The 26,345-nt window shown below is 43.6% G+C and overlaps 1 protein-coding gene across 3 annotated transcripts in view; it reads left to right on the top strand.

Moving 5' to 3' along the window:
- The window catches only part of SOAT1 (sterol O-acyltransferase 1), a 154,819-nt gene that overhangs the window by 107,615 nt on the left and 20,859 nt on the right, over positions 1-26,345 (top strand). For all 3 annotated transcript variants that reach the window (XM_069232104.1, XM_069232102.1, XM_069232103.1), the window contains 5 exons: positions 4,072-4,150; positions 7,404-7,485; positions 8,166-8,211; positions 9,000-9,129; positions 14,095-14,192. In XM_069232104.1, coding sequence (XP_069088205.1) covers positions 4,072-4,150; positions 7,404-7,485; positions 8,166-8,211; positions 9,000-9,129; positions 14,095-14,192 — 435 coding nt within the window. The remainder of the gene's footprint in view (positions 1-4,071; positions 4,151-7,403; positions 7,486-8,165; positions 8,212-8,999; positions 9,130-14,094; positions 14,193-26,345) is intronic.

The following is a 26,345-nucleotide window of genomic DNA, read 5'->3' as shown; positions in this document are numbered from 1 at the left end:
TTACACCACAATAAGAAGACTGTGATGCTTTGGTGAATGTGCTAGTGCATTTTTTCATTGCATAAGTGTGCCAGACAAATTGTTCAGTGTGCACCCTGAGCATTACAGGTGTGAACTTGGTGCATGTTCTATAAGTACACTCTGTCCTTATCTCATAGTGTATTCTTCCAGAATGCGGCTTAACATAAATGCCCTTGATGTGTATTTCTCAAAAACTTCTTGGTTCAGAATTGAAGGATAGCCAGTGCAGGGTTTGTGGTAAGAGACAATACTGCGAACCAACTCTATTAAAGGGGCAAGCGTGCCCTTTACATACTTATCGATGAATTTATGTAAACATTAGATTACCTTTCCTGCAAACACTTGGAAATATGCAGTAGCGATGGCAAGCAATAACTGAGAGCGTAGGCAAGTTCCAAGAATTTAAACCTTCAAGAATAAAAAAAATTAACTTCTATTTATGCCCTAATTTATATAATTATTTGTGTACAAATTAATCAACATCACAGTCCCTTCCACAGATGCGCATCTCATGTAATGGCATGCTCACCTATACATGTCTTGTTTACAGAACGATGATAAAAGGTTGTTCTAACAGCTACCCCTGGTTGACAATATAAGCTTAGCAGTCATACCATATTCATCAAGAAGGTCCAGCAGTGCAGACAAATTAAAACAAAAAAATGCAAGCCATGTTTTTTTTTTTTTTTTTTTTTTTTTTTTTATCTTTACACTACACTGATTCTTAAAATCTTTGTCATGTTTATTGGATAATACATTTTAGAATTATTTTTTCTTGCTTCCTTTGACCATCCTTTAAAGTGAAATGACCTAGGACACAGTTGAATGCTTTATGTTCTTAAACGTCAGAATTATTCCTTTCAAAGGGAAGCATCTGCTGTTGGTCTTGCTTTAAATGTTTGTGCTGCTGATCATCTCGTAGCAGTTGAAGGCAATGTATATGGGTCAGTTGTTGACTGTTAATAATTCTTGTCACTTTAAAAACGATTAAACACACAATAGAGACTGAAACAAGCAAGCTATGGCGATTTTGTATTCTAGATTCGGAGTTCGAAGTATAAAAGTCATATGTAACATATTCAGGGCTTCTGCAATTATCCAACAGGGTTTTTTTTCTCATATAAAACTACATCTGCTAAAGTGAAAGGGTGCTATAGAACCTGCGTACACTGCAGAACCTAGTTTCATGGAATCCCCAACATTATTACTGTTACTATTATTGCTGTTATTACAAAGGGTACACAGCTACAGGGCTGCCAAGCATCACCATCACACATGCTTTGTGTGGACATGTACTTTCCCAATTATTTTAATGGGCTAGGAATTTAAGCTAGTTCAATCATAACAGTTTAAATGCTTCTAAATGGTATGGTGTATGTGTGATATTAGGTCTTTTAATTTGAAGATATCCCTAGTTCGGTGGAGTTTCAGGTACTTAAGCTATAATGTCATCACCATAAGTTAGTCAGCTATTCAAAAGGCTATCATATGCTAAACAAAAATAATGCTCTATCCCTGGTTTTAACTTTAAATCTAAAGAAAATTACTTCTGGTAGATTGAAAAGTTAATCGTAACACTGTTTTGCCTCTTAGTGGAAGCAATTTGTTCTCCATAAGGCAGCTGTTCGGATGTGCTGTTTATGGCTGTCAGCAAAATGTATTCATCTAAAGATGTAATTTAGCTGCAGTGTAGTGAATTTCCTCTTTGTAATTAGGGTCTTCTCCCTGTTCAGTTGAAGCTGCTAAAATAATTAGAGAATTTTAACATGTTCCAGAACTTTCGATTGTAATATCTGGTACGAAGACTTGCCTTCATTATAATTTAGAAAAGAACCAATGTTACTAAGAAGTAATTAAAATCTTCGACATTTCAACCCGTGTGTCTGTGTGACATTCAGTCAGTTCAGAACTTCCTCAGGACAGAGACACCCTAGTTTTGTCGAGTATGTCTGAGCCCAGGCACCAGGAGATTGTCTTAAAGTCAGTCAAGGGGCTCCAATGTGTTGCCTCAAAATAAAATAATATCTCTGCACAGTGAAATATTTTAAGCCGTAACAATTGGATGATATTATTTATATCTAGCAGTATCCATTAGAATAAATTAAGGTAAGCAAGTTTAAAAGGATGATTACAAATGTATTCAAACACATCCAGTAGTTCCAATCAGCCGGGCTGCTTGTGTCTGAGCCAAAGCCAGTCTGATTATTGTTGTGCACTAGTGATCTGTTATCACGGATGATGATACATTAGGTTACAAAGTAGCAATTTTGATTGAAAGTGACAGATTAAAAAATAAATAAATTGGCATGCCACACCTCTGCTTGCAACTTGAGTTCCATGCTTTTTAGCCATATCCAAAAATATTGAACTCAAAGCTTTAAAAATACATTTTGTGGAAAGGCACAACTGGTTAATTCTCAGTCAAGGACTTTTTCCTCACTCATTGATTGATAGACTTTTTTGATTTTAATAACAACATTCCCTGGTTTGCTGTTCTTGCTGTCTGTGAAAGAGTTCCATTTTTTGCCATCTTTTCCCCTGATTAAAGTGGCATTATTTTGCCCTGATCTTACAGGTCACCGAAAAGCCTGGAAAAAGTACTTGGGACACTTTGCTTGCATGTCAAAGACAATATTTGCTTTATTACGCCGACCCTAAAGTGGTTCATAGCGCTGTAGATACTACAGACCTAGACACTCGCATCTGGGTAATTCTTAAGTGAAAGGGAACAATGTAAGTTTCATGGGAGATTTGTGAGGCTGTGGAGGTGCCCCAGTGCATTATGGATTCCGCTGCTGGATGCATTAGTGGCTTAATATTGATTGTAATATTACAGAGGTCTTGCTCCTTGGCTGTGTTGAGCTTGCCATTTTTCCTGAACATACTTAGATCTTTGCACTCGGGTGGAAACTGAGTGTTATTCTTGCCACAAACCTCAGATTTGAAATGTCTTAAATAAACCCATTTTGAAGGAACAAGTTGCCATTAATAAATTGTGGCCCACACTTTCAGAACTCACGTTAGCATATTTTCTTTTTTTTGTGTGCAACGTATCAAAGGTTATGGCAGTATCTGAAAGGATAGGCAAGGCCAAATCATTAGCGGATAAGACAAAACTTCACCCTGCATTGCCAACACATGCCATGGCAAGTCCTAAAGACTGACGTCAGGTGTTTGAGGATGCAGTTTGAATCAAGGAACATCTGGAGTTGACACGCGATAATGATTGTCCTAGCTAGAAAGAGGCTGGCCAGTAGTACTTTATTAGCAGCAACCCGGGGTAAACAGATAGCTGGTATTAGGTTTGTCCATGTCCATGTCCACGTTCTTGGTATTTGGGAAGCAGCTCCTCTGGAAGCTACGTTCGTCTGGTAATTCAGTGACTGTGCTCTAGGATTTTTTTGTAATTTTTGGATTTCATGCAGTAAAGTCCCTCTTTGGCTGCTTTAAGAGATTGTCAAATTCATGTTAATATATATTAAACGGATTAGCATCCTTTATACTTTCTTCTGATTTGAAATGTGGTATTATCACAGAACAAATATTTGTAATAACATGTAGCACCTCACCAAAAACACTGTCCCCTAGCATCAGCAAATAGCTAATTGTGCACCAATAAATGTAGTAACCACTTCAGATTTTGTGTCTCCAAATTATCCAGATTGTATGGTAAATATGTGGAAATACCACTAGTACAGTAGTTGGTAATGTAATCATCAGTGAGCTGTATTTCTTTAAATGTACATAGAGTTTCGAAATGAGACCCTTATTGTTTGACAAATTGGCTGGATTCATTAAAGTACTCTGGTTATTTATAATTTACAGACTGTAACACTGTGTGCCTAAGATTAGATATACTGGCAAGACTAGCCCACATTCTTATGCACTGGCTATACTGTAGGGAGATTTATTGTCCTATAATTACAAACCTTGAGTGCTTCAGGTTTGAATAAAGTGGTGTAATGTGCTGTTTTTTTCCGGCTCGTGAACTGGTAAGATGAACTTTTAGCCTCTCTTCTGCAGCTAAATTTGTTGTTCTTTCTCTGGTAGGTGCGCCTTGTCATGAAGGCTCATTCCTTTGTAAGAGAAAACGCTCCTCGTGTCCAGTCTTCCACAAGGGAGAAAACAAGTGAGTTAATATTACTCAGTCCACTCTATAGCACAATCCATGCACATCACTCAAAAAGCAGAATATGCAAAGCACTAACAATGATGATATATCTGCATTGTACACCATGGTAAGCGCCTTACCTTAGCTGTAGGAAAGTGGAGTATTATGCTGTGTGGGGGTTAGTCCTCACCATGCAATGCTCTCACAGTACCCCCGAGGTGGTCCTTGGCTTTACATTAGGAAATCTTTACCTCAGTCCTGGTAGTGTGGCAGTGAGTAGTGAGGCTTTGCATAGAGGAACATGTGTTAAGCATTTCACAGAACAAATATGGACAATGAGTAATTGACACAACTTGAAAGAAATCCGACACCAAAAAAAGAGCTTATTTTTATATACATTTAGACACCAAACAAACCGTTTTGGTTTGGGGAAAAGCAGAGATATCAATGTAGGAAGCAATAGAAAATCACTGCAAAAAATGTCATTTAAATGTTGCATTGAAGTCAATGGGGAATGTCATATGTAGCAAAAATGCACTTCGAGTTGCAAGGAACCCTTGGGGTGCTTAAGTAAGTGCAGTCCCTGGGACCCGATCACAACAGTCAGCGGTTTTTCCTGGCCCAGGGAGTCTGTGGTGCTGAACAGGACTTGCGCTGAAATAAATGGCAGAGATGCCACTGGTGACAAATGACCATTTGAAGGTCGAGCTGCGGGGAGCCCTTGAACGGTTAAGATGGTGCAGGTCCTAGGATCAGGCCAAAGCAGTCAGTTCAATCCAGGTAGGTCTGTGGGGTACGGTTGTTGAGGTGTCCTGCCTGTCTGTGGTGCTGAAGAGGGCTCATGCCAAGGCTGTTTTTGCCACCGGCATGACGTCGCTGACAAGGAGATGCAAAAATCTCAGCTGGGACTGGGTTTGCAGATGTCGGATGCAGGTTGTATGCTGTGCCCTGCACCTGCAGCGTCAAGTAAAGGTCTGATCACCGGACTGGTGACTAACAAGCCTTGGCAGCAGTAAGTGTGCCAGAATCCTTTTTTGAAGTAGCTGGGGTCTGAGGGATTGAGGTAGTGACCTAAAATTGGAGGCAGGCTGGACTACGACTCCCAGAAGACACTGGGCCACCTGGTTTTTGAAGATCCGACAGTGGGCCATATGGCCGATGGAACTTCAGATTTGACAGTTGTTTTCACCTGCAGTTTGCAGGTGACAAGTGCCACTAGTCCAAGGGAGACTGATGGTGCTTCTGGCTTTTTCAGATGTCGCTCTGGTCAGGAGTGACGAGTTTTAGCCATGGACGAAGGTCCGTCACACAGTTCCCAGTCTGTTGCCTCAGGGACAGAGATTCCCTCTTTTGCTTTGGAGCGGTGTTCAGAGTCCGGTGTTGGTGATGCAGACTTTCTTCTGGTCCTCCTTTGAAGTAGATTGATCAAATCTGAGGTTCTGGTGTCAGGGGTGTCCCTTCAATCCTGGATTTAGGGGAGTTAGAGGTGTGAAGACTAGTGGCTAATGGGCTGCTAGTTCCTACTGCTGACATGCCACTGAGATGACCACTTCCGGTGGGGCTTGTCACCTTAAGGTATCCAGAACCCTCTATTCTGCCATTCCTAAGATGGCAGAAACTAAAATCTAGTGCACAGTCTGGGCTGCTCACCCTAGAGGTGTGGTCAGCCTGTTGGGGGTTGCACAGTCTTGCATACCTAATTTCCTGTCTGACCACAAGCAAATATGCCTGGGGCAGGGAGAGGGCTACTTCCTCGCTGGAGGACATCTCTGATGGATGTTAGGGGCCGTGCAGCCTTTGAAGCTCACTGCACTGATCGCCCTATTAACTAGCGCTGCTGAGGGGCAGGATGTGTGACCTCCTGCTCATGTCAGCCCATTGTTCTGACATCTAGGAGTGCCAAGACTGCCTGGCAGGAGGTCAGAACTCAGCCTTGGCAGCAGCAAGCGCGGGAAAAAGCACAAGCTTCTCGGCCATCACAAAGGAAGGTGACAGATAGGGGGCAAGCACTAGCGTGCCACCTGGGTGCATGCCAGCTGACCCTCGACATGAGAATTGTGTTGTTGGAGAGAATGCAAATTGTTTGACTTAGGTGGTACCTTAATAGAGCTAGCAGCACTCGTCAACCGGGACTTAAGTCCCATGTTATCCTATGGACCAGCCTGCTCTTATCGTGTACCTTAATGTATAGGAAGCTATAGAGACGTAGAAGCTTGTGCTTATGTCTCCACCTTAAATAAGATGCACCCTGCCTCCTGGGTTGCAGAGGCCTGCTTTAGGGGTGTATATGTAAGGCAGTGCATGGGACTGTGCCACTCTTGGTGAGGGCACAGTCGAACTCGAGCAGTTTGCACCGCTCTGGCAGACTGCAATGGAAGGCCCAGCCACCAGTACGTTGTTAGGGTCACCTAGGGTGGCACAAGCTTGTGCTGCAGCCTTGGGGACCCCTTTACCACCTATGCCCTGGGTACCATTTACCAGAGCCTTCTAAGGGGGGTAATGACTTCCCAATCTGGTAATTACCAAGTCATTATAACAATTTAGGGAGAGAGAACCGGCACTGGGGTCTGGATAGCAGGCTTCCAGTGCGGTAACGGTCACACACATCAGCATTGGGGCAAAATATGGGGGGGTGACCATACACAAAGGTGCACTTTCCTACACTAACTTTAAATCAGCAGAGAATGACTAACACCTCAGCTACATTGTATCATCCTGCCTGTATGAAAGCACATGATGAGCACATCCTCTCTAACATATCAGTGCAGACCCAGCCAGCTATATCACTCATAGTATCAAGGCAAAGTATATCAATACCAGGCCATTTGTACCCTCTTGTTTTTACACAGCACACCATACTATCCTCTCAACAATACACCTTCATCTCCCTACAGCACATCTAATGTATAGGTGAAAACGTACCTCCGCGACCCATGTTGAGCACATTTCCCTGAACACATTTCTATAGAGCACACCTTGACAGGGACATCACCATTAGCATACAGTTGCATTATACACTATCCTAAGGTATTATCTCTGAAAATCCTACTATGGTATCTATAAGAGCACACAAGTTCGCTCCTACAGCTTAGTGGCCCCATAGATCACTGATCCATCCATGCATACCAAACACTTTGCTACATCATATTATTTTCACAGTACCTTCTATCCAGCCTCACTCTGGACACAGTTTGCGACACCAATGTCTGCTCCCTTTTTGTCTGCACCCCCTATATAAATGGTTACTATTCAAGAGCCTCTTCTTTTCCAGGTGTTGTACCGGTGCCACAGTTGACACATTACCTCTACTTCCTGTTCGCTCCAACACTAATCTACAGAGACAGCTACCCTAGGTAAGCATGCATCCTCTTACTAGTTAGTGCAAGTCACACAGGTATCCTGTAGTAAGACATCACTAGACAATTTGCTAAGAGATGGAATACTGATGACATTATCATCAATCAGTAGGGAAAGAAAATCAAAGCTGCTGTGAGATTGAGTTTGTAATCCTGACCTTTTAAACCTGCTTGAGATTGGGTGAGCCTAATCATTGGAGGCAAATGTTTGTCCACATGGTTATGGTGTTATGGTCTGTTTGACCAGAGACGAAATATGAGTGAGAAATGTGTGTGGTATAATTTCATCATTTCCATATTTTAGAATCAGGATTGCTTCGCTCACATTCCGAGGATCTAACACACGCCTGCTTGTTCAGAACTATGATCAGTTGAACAGTGCTTTTCTTGCACTCTTTGGAGCCTGCTAATGCCTTGATTCTAAAGCTGCCCTTTGGAATCACAATGAAAGACAAACTGATGCAGAACACAGTGCTTCTGTTTAGTGGCATTTCTCTTTTCTATGCATCACATTTTCAGCTTTATTTTGTATACAACTGATTTAGCCATTTGTAGGGATTCCCGGTGGCAAAAATAATAAATCTGGTTTTATTTGACTCTGAGTTCACTTTGGTGGAACAGTTCCAAATGTGTTCCCTTGACTTATTGTTATCACGTTTCCCCTTTTTTTTCTATAGGAATCCTAACATCCGATGGGGTTATGTAGCCACCAAATTTGCCCAGGTGAGTGATACTAGAATTTGTGTTGGTGTATTTAGCTGCTTTTGGGGGGAGAGGGGCAGAAATGGGATCACCAAGCCACCAATATCCAATGGGCTACCAGGCACTGCAGTTTGGTAGGGCTGCCTCAGTTTAGAAAAACTAATTCTGTTGATATTAAACCTTTGCAGTCTGAAATATTTACTGGGTCCATTGTTGTCTGTTGCCGAGATTGAAGTTACAGATGGGATTTCTATGTTCTCTACTGAAAAAGGTTTGGGGTCTCCGGTATCGGGAAGGATTACCATGGCTCCATACGTTTGGGACTGATTCCGTTGTCTCTGGAGCGCAGCACAGATTCTGGGTTTACCTATCGGGTTTGAGTATAGTTTTTGTAGTGTATTTCATGGGTACATTGTTGTGTGGTTCTGTCAGAAGATTCTGGATCATCTGGTGCCTGACGGCAGTACCATGATCTTTGGTACGTCTTTGTTGCATGCCTGGGTCTCCAGTGACTGCAGAGTTTTTGATGTCTGCCACAGTTTAGTTGGCATTTTCGATCTGGCAGGACACAAGATCTGAAGTGTGGCTGATAAACTAACTCTTTAATCTACTGGCATGATAACTGAGTCTTGGATGTCTGGCATTGAGAATGGATTATTGGGGGGGGAGAATGTTAAATCTTCTGACAAGTCCTTTTTTTCTTTGCCAAATGCTTTTTTACTTCTAAGTTGACCATAAGCACCAGGTTTTAATAAAAAATCCCTCCAAAGAAAACATTTTTTCACACTGGCCCATGGTTTAATTTACAGGTTTTGGGCTGCACCTTCTATGCATACTACGTCTTTGTGCGCCTGTGTATCCCACTGTTCTGGAACATCAGCCAGGAGCCCTTCAGCTTGAGGGTTCTGGTCCTCTGCATCTTCAACTCCATCCTACCAGGTGATTCTTTGATTTTTAATCATTCAAAGTTGCTTTGCATCCTAAAAACTAAACTAGCTGTGAACGCTATCATCCATCATAATTCCGTTCTATTTGCATAGATTAATGTGTTTTTTCAGTGTGGTTATAATTTCTACATGAATTAGTCCGGCTTTTGGCTCAAATGGGAGGTTGTTCCAAGGGCCACCGAAAATGCTTGACACATAAAACTAAGCACTAGATGTGCTAATACATACGTTCCAACCTGTATATCAATAAGTGGGTTCCCAATATTTCATATCCGAATGGATCGTATTTGACTTACCTCTTTAATATTCATGAGGTACATCACAAGCTGTGTGTCCGTCTGATTAGTGGCTGTCACAAGGATGGTGACCTGAGAGGGTTAGCAAACCACCAGGTCTGATTACTATAAAATATTATTTATTTTTTTATTTTTTTGGAAAGCAGCCAGTTTCCTTTCAAGGAAAGTGGGTGGTTGGGAAAAATGTTGTCAAGTTTTTCTTTGAGAGTAGCCAGTTGTCCCTGGTTTTCTGAAAGAGTTACCACCCCAACTTGGAGGGGTCTGTAACTTTTCAGTGGTTTACAACTGCTCTGTGGGTCCTAAACCATTTATGCAAAGCGAGAGGAATCGCTATTTGGAAGGGACATCTACAACAAATTGTGATTTGTTATCCATTTTAGGAGTCTTTAAAACTTTATCAATTCCTAACATGCTTAGGATATTTGGAAAAATATGTATGCAGTTGCAAACTCTAATTCATAGTGTTTCCAAATGTAAAAACATCTAGTATATCTGGCCCTAGAAGGCGAAAACTGAGCATTACTAAATTACTCCGTGTATTCTTAACAAAAAAGCCTGTTAGGTGTTCCATGCATGAATTTAGTTTTTGGAGAAGACCAGATTAAATCACGACATAATCAATCACTTCTGTTGCTGACCGCTTCAATGTTCCAAGGTTACATAAATACTCTAGAACAGAACCTAGAGGTGGGAAAATAAATTGCCGTCTAACTGGGCACCCAAAGTGCTGACAAAATAAATAATCGGTATTTAAAGTTAATGTAAAAAAAATAAGTGATACAAAATACATAGTTTGAATCATCTTTGTCACTGAAGAGAAAGGAACTATTTTAGGCCAATATGCCCAGGCTTTGTGCAGTCACTCAAAGTGAAGCAAGCCAGTGAGTAAAGTACGCTGACCCATTTGCACAGTGCAGTGGTGTGGTGAGCGGAAGCTTAATGTGGATTATAGTTTAACAGACCAATGGTTGAATCCCAAACAGCTACAAAAAGTGGCAGCTAAAATGGCTCACATCTCAGTTACAGACCATAATCAATTGAACATTCCACAAATATCAAATTCCATCCTCCTGGTCTTTCTGATCCAAAAGATGATGCTTCTGTTGACAGTTTCCAAAGGGATATTACATGCCTAAATCCTCCCATTCAGGATTAGGACAAGCCAATCCTGGGTACCTGAATCCATGTCCCGCATCTGAATGGGCACTCAGTACATAAGTGGCACACAACAACGATGCCACTGGGTGAAGCCCACTGACCAAACATCCCGCTGTGTACCTATATTATCTATTAGCTTTAGTTGTCTTGCCTTAGAAAAGATTTTCCAAAAAACTGTCTCAAGCCCAGAACTAAAAAAAGAAAATGTCTCCTTTTCAGGTAGATAGTCTGCTTTTAGTGTTTCATGAAAATATCTTGGCTTGACAGTTCGTATGTAACTGAAACTTAAATAATGATGCACATGAACACAGTTCATGCCACATTGTTTTGGGAATATTTAAACATCTGCATCAAAGTAGAATGATTTTAATTAAATTGAGTTTAAGTAAAGAATAAGCTTCTTTCATTAGTAAGGTGGATCTGCCTCTTAATCACAGAACATTGGCAACTCTCTCACTGCAGCTGGCAAATTTAACATTCATAGCTTAAGTTTGAATGCAAAGGACAGTGGCAGAGCTGTCTTACATGAAGGTAGACAGTACCTTGTGGAACCCTCACGAAAGATAAGGATTAAGAACCCTTTTTTTTCAGGACACATCAGAGATTAGTGTTTCATACCTGAACAGGGACTGTGCTGTTGTATTGCATCATACATTTCCCTTGCTCACACTACACATTCTCACTTTCTAGTCCATCATCTGGTCTGTCAGAACAACTTATACCAGTTTGACTGTAATACACAAACTGTTCCTGAATGTCCATTTGTGTTTCTTTAATCAGACTCTGTCCCTCTGCTGTCAGAGTTGTAACCACATCAGACCATCAACATAGAAAAAATGGGAATCATCTCTTGACTAGCATTAGGAGAATTCAATACAGAGCTTTGAAAAGGCACTACAATGGGTTGTCTTGAGTTTTGGTCCTCTGTGGGACTTCATGTGCCACATTCTCCTGATCCTTATTCAGTCTCCCATTATTCTAATGAGACCAATCGACTAACTTTGAACATGTGACCTCACACAAGAAACTTCTCCTCATCATTCTGATGTCTCCAGTACTGTGATGCTTTCCCTGTGCAAAAGCTCTACTCTTCAAATACAATTGTAAAAAATGTTGTCCAAATAAACAAAACCGTGGCCCTTCATAAAAGCAATTGTGGTTGTCCAGTTTGACGGTAAAGTCTTACTGTCTGTTTTACCAGGACCAAAGTGGCTATTGCTTAGGAATGTGAATGTTCCACAGAGCATGAACCCCAAGGTCCAGGCAATGTCTCCTGAGGAGCAATGGTTGTTTCATAGACTCGCGCTATATATGGGTTTCTCACAGGCTTTATTAATTGTACATACACAGTCATTAACTTTGAATGGAGTAACAGTCCCAAGGTTGTCTCAACATTCCTATGGCACAAATGGCAGTCTAAGCTCAAGTGGCAGCAAATGTAATTGATTCCCTGTACTTCAGAGTCAATAAACTTGTTCCATATATTACTGCTTATACACAGCCAAGAGCACCCCTTCTGTTCATAGGCTGCACGTACACTTTATAAACTCCACATTCATATGTATAGTGTCATTATGAAATTAACAGAACTGCCAGAGAAGCAGCTCTGTCAAAATCCAAAAATATGAATGACTAAATTAGAGTGGGAATGTATTTCCCCTCACACAGTTAAGTCTAGAATGAATACATTTTTTTTTTTTTTTGCGTGTGGCTATGAACCCCCATGAGTCTACGATTCTGAGATCACATAGCCCTGGTGCAGTCTTGCTGTGATCTCTTGAAATGTTGATATATTTTGCGTTTAATCTCTATTTGTTAATTAAGATGGTGCCCAGAGGTAGTTATTTATTGCTTTTGGATCCTTTAATTTTGCACCATGACTCTGCTGTTGATTTACTTATTGTTTGCTATAGTGACATTTAGTGCATGCATCCTGAATTGTTTCCTAATAGAAACCAATGGTGGACATTATCTCCCTACATGTCTTTTGCAACTTTCGGCACTGGAAACTTATAGTTCCCCAGAGCTCTGCATTCCCTTCAGACATATTTTTTCTGCTGTTGAATCCAATCCATGGATCACAGGGGCCAAGTGTCCTCCTTCTGTCTCCTATAAGGCAGGATGGAATAAATTAGGTTTATGCAGATGGGATGTCAAAGCTCAAAAGCATCTTTTAATTTAGTGTCTTCTGGCCAGTGAGTGCCATAACGTGGTTTCCTACTTTAGGGTTACTGATTAAAAGTTAAGAAGGATGGTAAATAGCTAGCCTCTAGTCTTTAAGCAGGCCTTGAAAAATCATCTTGCCTACTCGCTATGGTTAGTCATATTTTATTAGGTCGTGCTATTTTTGGGACCTACTCGCCCCTTCTGGAGAGTTGACAAAGAGCAGGTTTTCTCTTCAGTCAAAAAGTGAAGGAGCAATAAAGATGACTTTAAATCTTCTTGTCAGATTTGCTCTGTGTTCAGAGACATGGGTCAAAAGTCAGTTTGTCTTATAATTATTTTCCTTCTTATTGCAAAGTTTCCAGGATTTTGTCAGGTTTTTCCTAACACACATTTAAATAGTTAAGGTAATTGTACAAACATTTCAAAATATATTGCAGTAGTTGTGAAAACCCGTTGTTTAATAGGATTGGTTATGTGCAAAAAGTAAATGTTTTCTGAAACCCAATGTTCAGATTGTTAATACATTACATAGTTTTATCAGTAAAGCTGCAAGTTAGTGGGAAGGTTTTTGGATATTTCTTGGAAATTTACGGTCTGTAAGTGACAGTGTGTGTAACCACATCATGCGTTTGTAATGTATTTATTAAAAGTGAGCGTTTAAACATAATCCTAGTAACACTACTTCCCTGGTAGAAATGCGGTTAGTAAACTGAGGCATGTAAAGGATCATATGTCCCCTATATATGGGATGGATTTTTTTATACACGGAGCAAACGCTGAATCTATTTAAACAAACAAATACGGTTTTTTGGGGGGGGGAGGGGTTGTACAGCTGAAATGCTGAGCTCACATATTTGAAAGGTACACTCATGTGACAATGAAGAAAAAGACAACTCTTTAAACTACAATATTTGCCTAGGATTACACAATTTGAGACCCATTTAAGGGTCAAGTACACTACAGTTATGGTTGAGTAGATTATTCAAATTACTCAACCTGCAAGTCTAGTAATATTTTTATGATTTTCCAAGGCCTGCTTTAGGGAAGCATCCTCTCTACCGCAAAGTGAGGTCTTCTACTCAGTTAGTTTGATTACTCCTCGTCACACCTCTCTGCATTTGAAAAACGTGCTTATTCCTAACTTCTGAGACAAACCTAGGATCCCTTGGTAAGTTTCACAATCTAACTTGCTTGTGCTGTACAATATATAGCCAGTGTCTGTAAGCTTGCAGCATGATGTTGCCACTTGCAGAATTATGTAAGGCAGGAAACGTTCTATCAAAAGTACGACAGATGGTGGTATGTTTATAACTTTTTCTATTTGTTCATCCATTCAGGTGTGCTGGTTCTGTTCCTGGGGTTTTTTGCGCTGCTCCATTGTTGGTTAAACGCATTTGCTGAGATGTTACGCTTTGCTGACCGGATGTTCTACAAGGTAACAAGACAAACCCCATAACTTGTGTGTTTATCCTGTGTGAGTTACTTCCTTTACCTCTGTCCTCCTTAGACATTCAATGATGCTGTTAACGCGTCCCTTTATGACCAAATTACTCACTTTGGGACTCGTTTTAGGCCAATGAATCTTTTGACCCTGATTGAAGACACCTTAGGATGAGATGGCTAATCAACATGTCAATCAGTACGTCAATAATGTCATCCATATTTACTACAACAATACAATTCACTTTAGTCAATGACATTTAATAAGACTCAGAAAACCACCATGATCTTTCAGTCATGAATAACCACACCAGTTTAGTATGAATTTTGTGATATTTATTCCCTATTGATTACAATTCTACTATCATATTTATTAATCTCAAAACCAAAACAAAACACATTAGCATAGTCACAATATGGAAAATCTGATAAGATTTCATCAAAGCAAGGATTACGAACATCAGAATATAGCAAGGTGTGAACATAGACAATTCTTAGCAGAGTATCACTAACACATTATTCAACAAAGCATAGATTCAGTCATTTGTCTATTTGCGTCAGTTTAGTGGACCCTCTTAACTAACCTCGAATTAGCATTGGCATGTTGGGCTTCATGCAAAACAATTTAGTAACATCAATTTGGAAAACATCTAACTATGGTTTCTGTCAAAAGAAGCAGTTGGTACCTAGATCTGCCCAAACCTGGATGGGAGGAACGGGGCCAGAGCTTTTTATTTTCCCATGTTAAGTTATTAGACTATTACTGGTAGAACAAAGCACTTATTGAGGGGTCTAGGGAACTGGCAGTGTGGGCTAATGGCCAGAAATCGAGCCACCTACTCAAACAAATAAATGATTATATAAAAATGTGGTTGATAAATAGTGGATGCTGCTGAAGGCTTTCCATATCTATTTTTGAGGTTTTGTATACTGCAAAATGGCAGATCCCTTATATGATCCCTTATGTGATCCAAGTGAGCCATTAATTATAGAGGACTAAAAATGTGGCCAAGTGAGGATGTGTCAACGAGGATTTTGCAGTCACTGTTAAATTTATATCAACCTGTTTCTGTCCTTCTCACACTTTTTCAGTAGTTGTAGTACCACCAAACAATAGGCTTCATTCAGTGAAGCACCAGAAATCAGACCTCGGAGTTTGCAGCCTATGCATTTGGTTTACAAAACAGTTTCCTTTTGGGACTCGTGGCAAAAAGTTGGTCAGCAGTATGAAGTAATCGGGCAACCATTGCATGTGCCTTTCACTACTGTAGTCTTTTTAGATGGGCATCCTTTGGTAATTTATTTGACTGAGCCAGAGTACATCAAATGGACAAACTCATTCAGTTGCAGCAGATATTTTTTGCCTTTTAGTTGAACAGTTGCTTTCAAGGTTGTAGAATCGACCTATAGAAAGTGGCAATAGGGAAGACAGTGTAGATGTCAGTTTGATGAGTTGCCCTTAGCTATACATGTATGACGATGGAAAGAAGTGGCTGTCTGAAAAGGTCATGGGATAAATGAAAGGAGATTTTGGCTGAACAAGGGAGTCTGTCCAGCAAGCTACCAGTTCATAGGAGCTAGAAGTTGCCATGGTTTGGGGCTATTGATCACATTTGTGCTCAGTGTATTATTTCCAGTGTCCAGAGGAAGGTGTTATAACCTCCTCCAGCAGGATGGCTAGTGAATCTGCATACCAAGTCCAGGGACTTCAAAGTCCCTGCTGCCTTTGATATGTGAACCCGGCTTCCCCCAGACTAGAGAGATGCACCCCCTGCCCTGAGGCCCATTTGGCACTAGAACAGGTGGAAATTATTTATGCAGTAGTCGTCGTTTTGTACTGCCAGGTTAGCCAAACCCCTGAGGAAGCTGCCTGATGTGCTCCACGAGCGAAGGATTCCATCATCTTGTTTTTTGTGGAATTAGGCATTCTGGGACAGTGTTTTGCCCACTACCCTCAGGAAGTGGGCATATAGTTTTTGTAGTCCCCCTGGAGTAAGTACCCCTTTGGCTACTTATCTACACTCCCCTTATTGCCCCTAAATTGAGTATTTAAGCCCCCCCCCCCCCCACACACACACACACCCTCCCTCCTCCCCAAGAACAGATTTGACTGACTGAAGAAAGAAGAGGTCAAAGAAGAGCCAAAAAAGAGAGAACTGTGGGCTGCTTGTGGACTTTGGGCGCCAAACCATGCCTGTCTACCCGGTCCTGTCCTGACAAACTGACTCGTCCTGCAGCTCTGCCTCCTCCATAAGCCTTGGGAAGCCTCCAGCACTTAGCTAAGCCATCTGAATCTCCCTTGGAGTGGAGGAGTTACTTGCCTACAGATTGCAGGGAACACCCACAATGCCTGTCTGTTCTGCTGATCACCTGGTCCACTGACTCAGCAGCCACCCTGGAGGAGATCACCATTCTCCTGGATAAAGACCCTTCTCTCCACCAAGTGAGAAGATGCCAGGATCCACTGGAGCTGTCCTGCACCAAAACCCGAGGTACTGGACCCCTTGAAGCAAACAAAGCTTCTTTTATTCCAATCCGGACTGCAAGCCATTGAAGGATGTCAGCAGTGAAGAGACCAGCACAGAGAGTGGCCCAGCTGTCCTGTTTTGTCCCCCTCTTGCAGGTCTAACAAAGAACCATGGCTGTCTTTGACGCGGGAGCACCCACTGACCAAAACCCACCAAACCTGAGCTCCCCGGGCAGTCCCCATGACAACCAGTAGTGCTCCCCTGCTCCCAGGACCCCTACAGACTGAGTCCCCTGTTGGGAGCTCCACAACTTGTCCCAAAACTCCCTCTGCAGTCTGTTGCTAGGTAGACCCCCTCTTTGCTAACTGTGCAGTGCACAAGGCACCTGACCCATTCAGCACCATTGCACCTGGACTCCCCAGGGCAGGTAAAACTGAACTGCTGGTTTTTATTGTGACCTTTTCCCTCCCTAGCACCCTACGACTAAAAAAGGGACCTCTGAGATACTCCTGCAAATACCTGGATGCAGCATATGTATTTTGCTCATTGAGTCATTACAGTGTAAAAGTGCATTGGTGTATTTTACTTACCTCACTGTGACCAAAAACTCTACAACCGTTCTTACTGTATTTTGAAGGTGTATGGTGTTGAATCATGATATAAAATTGCTGTATTTTTCTAAAATTTGTCTCTAGTTTCTTCTTGCGTGTATGTCTCATTTATTGACTGTGTGTTCAACAAATGCTTAGCACTACCCTCTGATAAGCCTAGACTGCCTGCCCGCACTATCTTAAAGAGAGTTTTTAGGGTTATTACTTTAACCTCTATCAGCCAATAAGGGTCATCTAGACTATCTGCATAGCCTAACCCCTATATTGGTGCACTGCATAGCCAGCTTCCTACAGAGAGTAGCCTGGTGAAAACACAGCTCTGTCCACCAAGCAAAGAGATGTGAAGATAATTCAGTCTTTAACAGGAATCCAATGGAGAGAGATCAAAGCATGTGAATTATTATATTGTGTTCCTAGTGCTAGAGCCCTCTGACAGCATAGTTGTGAACCAGGTGAAGTCTGTCAAATGAGCAGGAAGGTCAAGATAGAGTTGCACTAGTCTTGACATGCTGATACAATGGCATTCCTGATCAGGACCTTATCGGAAAATGAACAGTTGCAAGCTTCTCCTGTGGGGTTCTCAACTGAAAGAAACGTGAGCTGACCACAGACTTAACTTGGTTAGTCATGCAGACAGCTGAATCAAATTTCACTCCGAAATTCTTCACACTGATTCCGGATTGGTTTTAATACTGAGCACGGTGGACCAGGATATAAGGCTCCAAACGTGAGAAGGCCTCAGAGGTCAAAGTATATCTGTATTATTGCCACTCAACTTCAGGTAATGGTGTTGTATCAATTGTTTGACTAGCAGCAGAAATTAATTTAATCACCAGCACTAATATCATGATATTATATACAATTGGAGTATCATTCCCGTACGTGAATAAATCAAATCCTTAAGAGTGAATTAAATAAAGTGGATGATAAATTCAAGCACTGACGGACCCGCAAGTTTAAGGATCTGACTGATGAGACAAAAACCTAGAGAACCTGCGTTATGCACAGACTCTGTACATAGATCTCATAAGATCAGATGATTCACTGTATTGAATGCTGGTGCTACATCTAACAACATCCGGGCAGCAGGAAGATTTACTGCTGCACGCTGACATAACTAGTCTAGTGCTGCAATAGCTACTACCCATGTGCTGCAACCTTGGTACAACCTCACTTATCGGGGGGGGGAGGGGGTGTAATAGATGGCTTCAACAAAGGCAGATATCTGGTTGAAGACTACTTTTTCCTGCAGTTAAGTAAAGTAGGGCCTGTGCGAGATTGTTCGATAATTAGTCGGGCCATCTTCAACAAGAGAAGTTTTTTGTAACCATGGAAGCTGATTTAAAATTCATGGGGACCACGCCAGACATTAAAGGTGTGTTGAGATTAGCCTTGGAGGAGGAATTCCCTAACAAACAAATCCTTAAAAATGTTTCCTGGGAGACCGTCCTGGACAGATCCATGAGGTACGCTTTCTCCAGTAATATGCGAAAAGTCACAAGTAAAGGAGAAATTTGCAGTAGTTGGCTTCCAGTGTCTTTGCGGGCGAAATAAGACTGAGATATCAGAGGAGATGAAGAAAAATGTGGCATAGGTGCAGCAGGGCGTTTGTTGTCAAACTTGTCGTCTTTGGGGTTGCATTTGTCAACTGAGCCCAAGGTGACTGTCTAAATTATTTTTTTTATTTTTTTTTTTATTTATTTTTTTTTTGCAACGTTATCTGATTCTTAGCATTAGTGAAAGGTGTGAAGGGAATGTTTAAGTTGTCACTTTCATCGATGAAATAGTTCACGGGCGGAGGACAGTTGAAAGCAATAAATCAAAAAATTAAAATGGTTAGTATCACAGAGAGGACGTGTTTGTTTTTCCCCTCAATTAATCTGTGTTTTGCGTTTAAGTGGTCCATTTCTTGTGCAGCACCTTCAGCCAGTTGTGACACTTTGACTGCTGTGGTTCCATCCTGGGTCTTTTTGATTTCTTTTTCACATCATTAATTTAGGTTTAACAATGGAACAAGTTGCTGTTGAGTGAAAAAGCGTGCCTGTGTGAGATCATCTAGCGTGACGTGAGACCACGTGATAACCACGGAGTTGTGCCTGCATGCGCAGCGCATGTCTATCATTACAAGTTACAAGTACCAGAACTTAAGTAAAAACAAAAGTATCGTAAGTGTCCAGCTGTACCCGCTGTATAGTCTGCCCTTGCTGCCAACCACCATCTCTCCCCATAGTCTGTTGCTCCCAACTGCACATCACTCGCCTGCGCCCCAGTACACGCAGGCCTGTGCCCGAGCTGCACTTCACGGGGCAGCGCTCCCACGAGGGGCTGCAAGGTCCACTGCTCTTCTGAAATGCAGGACCCGGCGGACCCAACTACACGAGGTTACTTGACGGCCTTTGGTCTGTGTGCATGTACGGATTGAGTCTGCGTGAGTGAACGTCTTGTGGTGTGTTGTTGATACATTGTACAAAAGTAAATGTTCTTTTTCACGGCTTCTTTTAATGTTGTGAAGTTCGAGTTCCCTCATGCTGCGTGTAAAGAGGGACTGAGAGCTGTACGGGCTCTCTGTATCACGTTAACGTGCTCAACGTGTCCGGGAGGGGCACGGAGCACGAGGGTACAAATAAAGGACGGAACTGCGGTGACGCAGTCCCGAGTGTGGATGCAACACAAAAGGGTCTGTGCGTGGTCTTTGAATGCAGCGCTGCGCCACGTGTCTACAATGGCGACGAGTGGGATCGAAGACATTGCGTTACACTGAAGCGACTATCGTAAGGTGGTTGAGGTGTAACACATACCTGAAGCGTGGTGTGGTGTTGGCCCCGGAAAAAAAAAAAACAAAGAAGACCACGTGGTGTGGTGTCGGCCGCTGAGAGGAGGCGAAGGCCGCTGGTGGTGCCCGGGCGCCTCGTGTAGAGTCCTACGTCGGCGAAAGCGGTGCGGTTTGGCTTCCGGATCGGGGAAGCCCAAGACGGTGAGCCCTGCCCCGCCCCGTCGGGCGTGTCCTCGCTGCTATCGGAGCAGCTGAAAATTGAAGCCCGGACCAGGCCCCGCCTTTGTGTCGACTGCCACGTGGGGCAGTGATCGCGTCAATAACAAAAAAAGGAAAGAACGCTCTGCTCGCGGGAGCGAAGCAGCGCGTCTGACACGTGGGGTCGGGAGGCCCTGAAAAACGCTCTGCTCGCTGGAGCGAGGCAGCGCGTCTGACACGCGGGGTCGGGAGGCCCTGAAAAACGCTCTGCTCGCTGGAGCGAGGCAGCGCGTCTGCCACGTGGGGCTGGAAGCCCGTAAAAAGCACTCCGCTTGCTGAAGGAGGCAGCGGATGTGCTGAAGAGGTAAAACTGACACGCATGTGAGAGCGTGTTGAATAAAATAAAAAAATAAAAAAATTTTTTTTTTTGAAAAAACGAGTTTAAACACAGTTAAGTAAAGAATAGAAAAGAACATTATTGACTCGGGAAAGACACTATATTGAAGGGGTATAAAAATGAGTGCACCACCGCCAGACAATGCAAACAATGCCAATCTCCCTCAACCACCAGGGAATCCCCGTCTGCCAGCTCCACTAAACAATAGCGTTCACTCCTCGATTACCTCTTTGCCACCGTTTAGCCAACTGATTGACCCGCCCACTGCTGCGCCAAGGTGGCGTCTATGGATTAATCGCATAGAAAACTATTTTTGTGCAACCCGAGAAACGGATGGTGAAGTGCGCAGGTCGGTGATGCTGCTGATGGGGGGAGACGAGCTACAAGAGTTGTTTGATTCTTTGCCGGATACAGGTGAAAGGTCGGACTTTGATGCAGCAGTGACTGCGTTGAATAGATATTTTGATCCTCAGCTTAACTCGGATTATGAAAGGTTCAAACTGAGACAGGCGCAACAGACTGAAGTAGAGTCTGTGGATATGTTTTACGCCCGATTGAGGAAACTAGCGAGTTCGTGCACGGGACTGAACCAGCAAGAAGAAATCCGAGCGCAGATTATTCAAGGATGTCGGTCCAATGCCTTAAGAAAGCTTATCCTTCGGCAACAGGGCATGTCCCTTGACGATATTCTGATTTTAGCGAGGTCACATGAGTTATCGGCAGTGCGAGCTGATGCGATGGCGGCGGTGAGAGGACAGTCGTTGGCTGCTGCTTCTTCGACTCGTGCAGTTCAAGTCAAAGAGGAACAAGTGGAGGCTATCCAGACACGTCCGGCCACACCTCGCAAAATGAACCCCAGCAAACCCGGTGAGAGAGTCTGCGGGAGTTGTGGTTATGAACATCGACAGAATGCGGGGTGTCCGGCCAAAGGTCAGTCGTGCAATCGCTGTGGGAAAGCTAATCATTTTGCGAAGGTGTGCAGATCCAGGAGGAACAAGCCAGGAGAGCCGAAAGGAAGGGACACGAATGTCCGGGCTGTATCGAAAAGTGTGGAGGATGCAAGGGATCAAGCGATGGCGAGTGGTCCAGTTTGTGAAGAGGACGATGAAGAAGAAATTTTTGTAATATCCTTTACGGGAGGAAAGCCGGGGAAAAGGAGACCCCCACCCATGAGTGAGGTGCACATCAATGGCACGCTGGTGTCTGTACTCATTGATACGGGAGCGTCTGTCAATGTCATGGATGAAACCCTCTTCAAAAAGCTGGTACCTGCCCCGCCACTTATCATGACAGCAACTAAAATATACAATTATGGGGGTAAAGATCCACTCCCCCTTAAAGGAACGGTAGAAGTGGCTGTGAGTAGTGGAAACAGATCGACAGAGGCGAAGTTTTATGTGGAGATCGTGGCACGTTGCTAGGATGTCACACGGCCGAAGATTTGGAGTTGGTGTTCTTTGCGCGTCAAATATTTGATAATCAAGTGGAACGCCTTCTCCAGGAGTTTCCGCAGCTGTTTGAAGGACTGGGTCGTTTGAAAGGAAGGTGCATCAAATTGCATATAGATCCCAATGTAGTCCCTGTGGCTTTGCGACATCGTCGAGTACCGTTTCATCTTCGCCCGATTGTTGAGAAAGAGCTGCTGTCTTTGGAGGAACAAGGAGTCATTGAAAAAGTGGATGGGCCGACACCATGGGTGTCACCGTTAGTGATAGCGCCGAAACCCAAACAGCCGGGGGCGATCCGTCTGTGTGTAGACATGCGCTTGCCTAATAAGGCTATCAAGAGAGAGAGACATATAACCCCTACTATGGACGATATTATTGCCGATTTGAACGGAGCCCAATGGTTTTCCAAATTAGATCTTAATGCCGGTTACCATCAGCTAGAACTAGAGCCGGAAAGTCGGAACATTACTACTTTCTCGACGCACGTAGGGCTGCGACGGTACAAACGATTAAGTTTTGGAGTGTCGTCAGCTGCCGAAGTGTTTCAGAATGCAATTCGAGAAACACTGTCCGGATTACCAGGAGTCATTAACTTGAGTGATGACATTCTGATATACTCTAAAACTAGAGAAGAGCACCATCGTCATCTGAGGGCGACCTTGAAAAGATTGGCTGGACCAGGGCTAACACTGCATAAGAAGAAGTGTGCTTTCTTTCAAAACTCTGTAGAGTTTTTTGGGTACGTGTTTTCTAAAGAAGGTTTGCAAGTGGATCCCAGGAAGGCTGAAGCCATCCGTCAAGCCCCTGTTCCGCTGAACCCAACAGAAGTTCGTAGCTTTCTGGGAATGGCTACTTATTGTGGAAGATTCATTCCCCAACTTGCCACCATGTCTGAACCGCTTAGACAGCTCACGAAAGGGCAGCACCGGTGGGAATGGACTTCCAATGCTCAGCAGGCCTTTATAGAGATTAAAAGTGCCTTACTAGATAAAGCAACGATGGCATATTTTGACCCAAGTAGGAAAACGGAAGTGGTAGTTGACGCGAGCCCCGTTGGGCTTGGAGCCGTGCTCTTACAGGAACAGCGACATCAGGAGTGGATCCCTGTTGCATACGCCAGCCGGGCGTTGTCGGCGGTGGAAACCCGATATGCTCAGATCGAGAGGGAGGCGTTGGCAATTCGATGGGCATGCCGCCATTTTCATCTGTATTTGTATGGACATGAGTTTACAGTAGTAACTGATCACAAGCCTCTGGTCCCGTTGTTTATGGGAAGTCCGCGTCTTGCACCTCCGAGAATAGAGCGGTGGACTGTTTTGCTTCAGCCGTATAGATTCACAGTGGTGTATCGGCCTGGTGCTAATAATCCGGCGGATTATCTGTCTCGACATCCGTCTCCTGATATTGTTGATGGTCACCAGAAACAAGAAGAAGAGAATACGGAAGTTTTTGTGAGCATGGTGGTACAGTCGGCATGTCCAAATGCTCTCCTCGTGACTGACATTGTGAGTGCCACACGGGACGATGTGCTGTTGAATAGCGTCAAAGAGACCTTAGGTCGCAAACAATGGAAGTATTTTCTAGAGAAGACCCAGGTGTCGTGCCCTGTGCAAAAGGTGGCCATGCAGAGCATCTGGAGGGTGCGAGATGAGCTGTCTACGGATGGTGATGGGTTAGTTCTAAGAGGACGACGAATTGTGCTTCCACAGTGTCTCTGGTCAAGGGTCATCGATTTGGCTCATCAAGGACATCAAGGGGCTGCCAAAACAAAAGCGAGGTTACGAGCTAAGGTCTGGTTTCCAGGAATGGATACGCAGGTGGATGAGATGGTAGGGAAATGCCATTCGTGTGTCATCACGTCTATAGAACCTCCGACTTGCCCAGTAATAACTGAACCGGCCACTCTAAAACCGTGGGCTAAAGTAAGCATGGACTTTGGGAGTTTCCCAGACGGAAGACTGACGGTAGTGTTAATCGACTCTTATACCAAATTCCCAGTGGTGGAGGTGGAGGTGGTGGCGTCGACGTCGTTTGAAAATATAAGACCCATTCTACAAAAGACTTTTGCTTTGTTTGGTCTGCCGGATGAAATCCGAACGGATAATGGTCCTCCTTTTCATGGACAAGAGTTTAAGTCATATCTCGATGGACTGGCGATTCGTCATCGTAAGATAATGCCTTATTGGCCTCAAGCCAATGGAGACGTAGAAAGGTTCATGCGAACTCTGAATAGGGCTCTTAGGATTGGAGTGGAGAAAAATGAGAACAGTGAACAATGTCTTTATCAATTTTTAAGTGCTTACCGTCAAACCCCTCATAGCACGACTGGTTGTGCTCCCTCATCGTTGATGTTCAAGGTGTCTCCGCGCGATTACATTCCCGCCTACCCTAAATGGAAACCTCCAGCATTGGATATAAAAGCTACTCAAAACAAGCGAATAGCCACCAACCTAAGGGCGAGTAGCCAACGTCGATCAAAGTTTAGGGGTTTCCAAGAAGGAGATCGAGTGGTTGTGCGATGTCGCCGCGGAGGATGGAAGTTCCGAACGCCTTTTGAGCCGGAGGTGTGGGAGGTGATCGGCATAAAAGGATCCATGATAACAGCAGCGCGAGGGAGACAAAGAGTCACGAGAAATGTGTCACATTTTAAAAGGGCTGGTCTACGAGAGCTCACCAGCGAAAGTGAAGAGATGGAGGACACCTTTGAGGAGTCACCTACTTTGAGTGAAGAGAGGAAAAATGGCCTCGAGCCTGCTGGGATCGACCCGGTGGGACCTGGTTCGGTTCCGGAACATGGAAGTGTTAACACCAGAAAGGGAAGATATAACTTACGCCCTAATCCGGCGCCGAGTAGTCATCTAAAAGATTTCGTTTGGTGAACAGTTTGCTACAGCATAAATACCCTGCATGATGAACAGAATGAGTGTGGCATTTAAAAGTGTGTAGCGTTATTACGTTTATTTGTTTATTTAAATTCCGGTGATTAAGCTCTCCCCATGTGGAGTAAAACATGGGGGAGATGTAAAGAGGGACTGAGAGCTGTACGGGCTCTCTGTATCACGTTAACGTGCTCAACGTGTCCGGGAGGGGCACGGAGCACGAGGGTACAAATAAAGGACGGAACTGCGGTGACGCAGTCCCGAGTGTGGCTGCAACACAAAAGGGTCTGTGCGTGGTCTTTGAATGCAGCGCTGCGCCACGTGTCTACACTGCGAAGTGGATCTTTATTTTTAGCCGATTGGCGTTTCCGTTTCTCTAACCTACGGATAATTCTGCCACCTAGTGGATGGTTCCAGAATAGTTTAAATGTTTCTAAATGTAGTCAAGAAAATTCTGTTTGGTTTCTCTTGGGACACAGTGGTTGAAATGGAAAAATGAAAGTGCAGGTACTCTGTACCAGCTTGTTTATGAGAAGTGGCGGTACTCTCTAATTAAAAGTATTAAGTTTTCCCTGACAAGTGCAGGTAATCTCCGTCTCGAGATAAAAAAATAAAAATAAAAAAAAGTGCCGGTACTCAGTACCAGTCCATTTAAAGCACTTGTGGGACAGATCTCATACAGTTTTTTGAGGACTAGGGAAGCATAGATGCTCTGATACTAAGCTTTTTTCTAATCACTCTGATCAGTAGGACATAAACGATGGTGACCTAAAGTCTCTTTGGTGAGAGCATAGGGCCCAGTGGAGAGCAGGACGCAGTCCAGACTCTCCACAGGAGCATTCGGGCTGGATGTAGACGCTTGGGTTAGGATAGGCTGGGGGGTGTTTCAAGGGAGGGTCTAGAGGGACTGATATATGAGGGGGCTGGAATAGGGATCGGCCTCTTCTGCGCAAGCTTGTCACGCTGCGCTTGGCCACTCACCCGCCCTACATGGAGAAAAGGGGAGGTGCGCTGGGGTAGGGGAGAGTGGGTATGGATGGGGGCTCAGGGGGTGGGGATTCGTTGCCAGTTTTAGGGCAGGTAGCTCGGTGCGGGCAGTAGATGGGGGAGGGTGGAGACTCAGATGTGGGCATGTCCACCCTTCTGGAGGTGGGGGGGGGGGGAGAAGCAAGTGAAGGATGACAGATTGGGGGATGCCCTATTCAAACAGGGGAGGAAAGGAGAAGGGGGATGTGTGGGAGAAGGGAAGGGAAGTGGAGGCTGGATGGTCAAAAATAGAGAGCATGCATTTGCAGCAAAAAAGACGAGGTAATATGTTGAGGTTAAGCATATCGCTGTGTCTTTTTAGCATTAAAAAAATCTACAAAATATCCA

This window comes from Pleurodeles waltl, chromosome 4_2 (genome assembly GCF_031143425.1).
Source record: "Pleurodeles waltl isolate 20211129_DDA chromosome 4_2, aPleWal1.hap1.20221129, whole genome shotgun sequence".
Classification (NCBI taxonomy): Eukaryota; Metazoa; Chordata; class Amphibia; order Caudata; family Salamandridae; genus Pleurodeles; species Pleurodeles waltl.
Note: the sequence above shows the minus strand (reverse complement) of the source record. Positions and strands in the feature narration are given on the sequence as shown.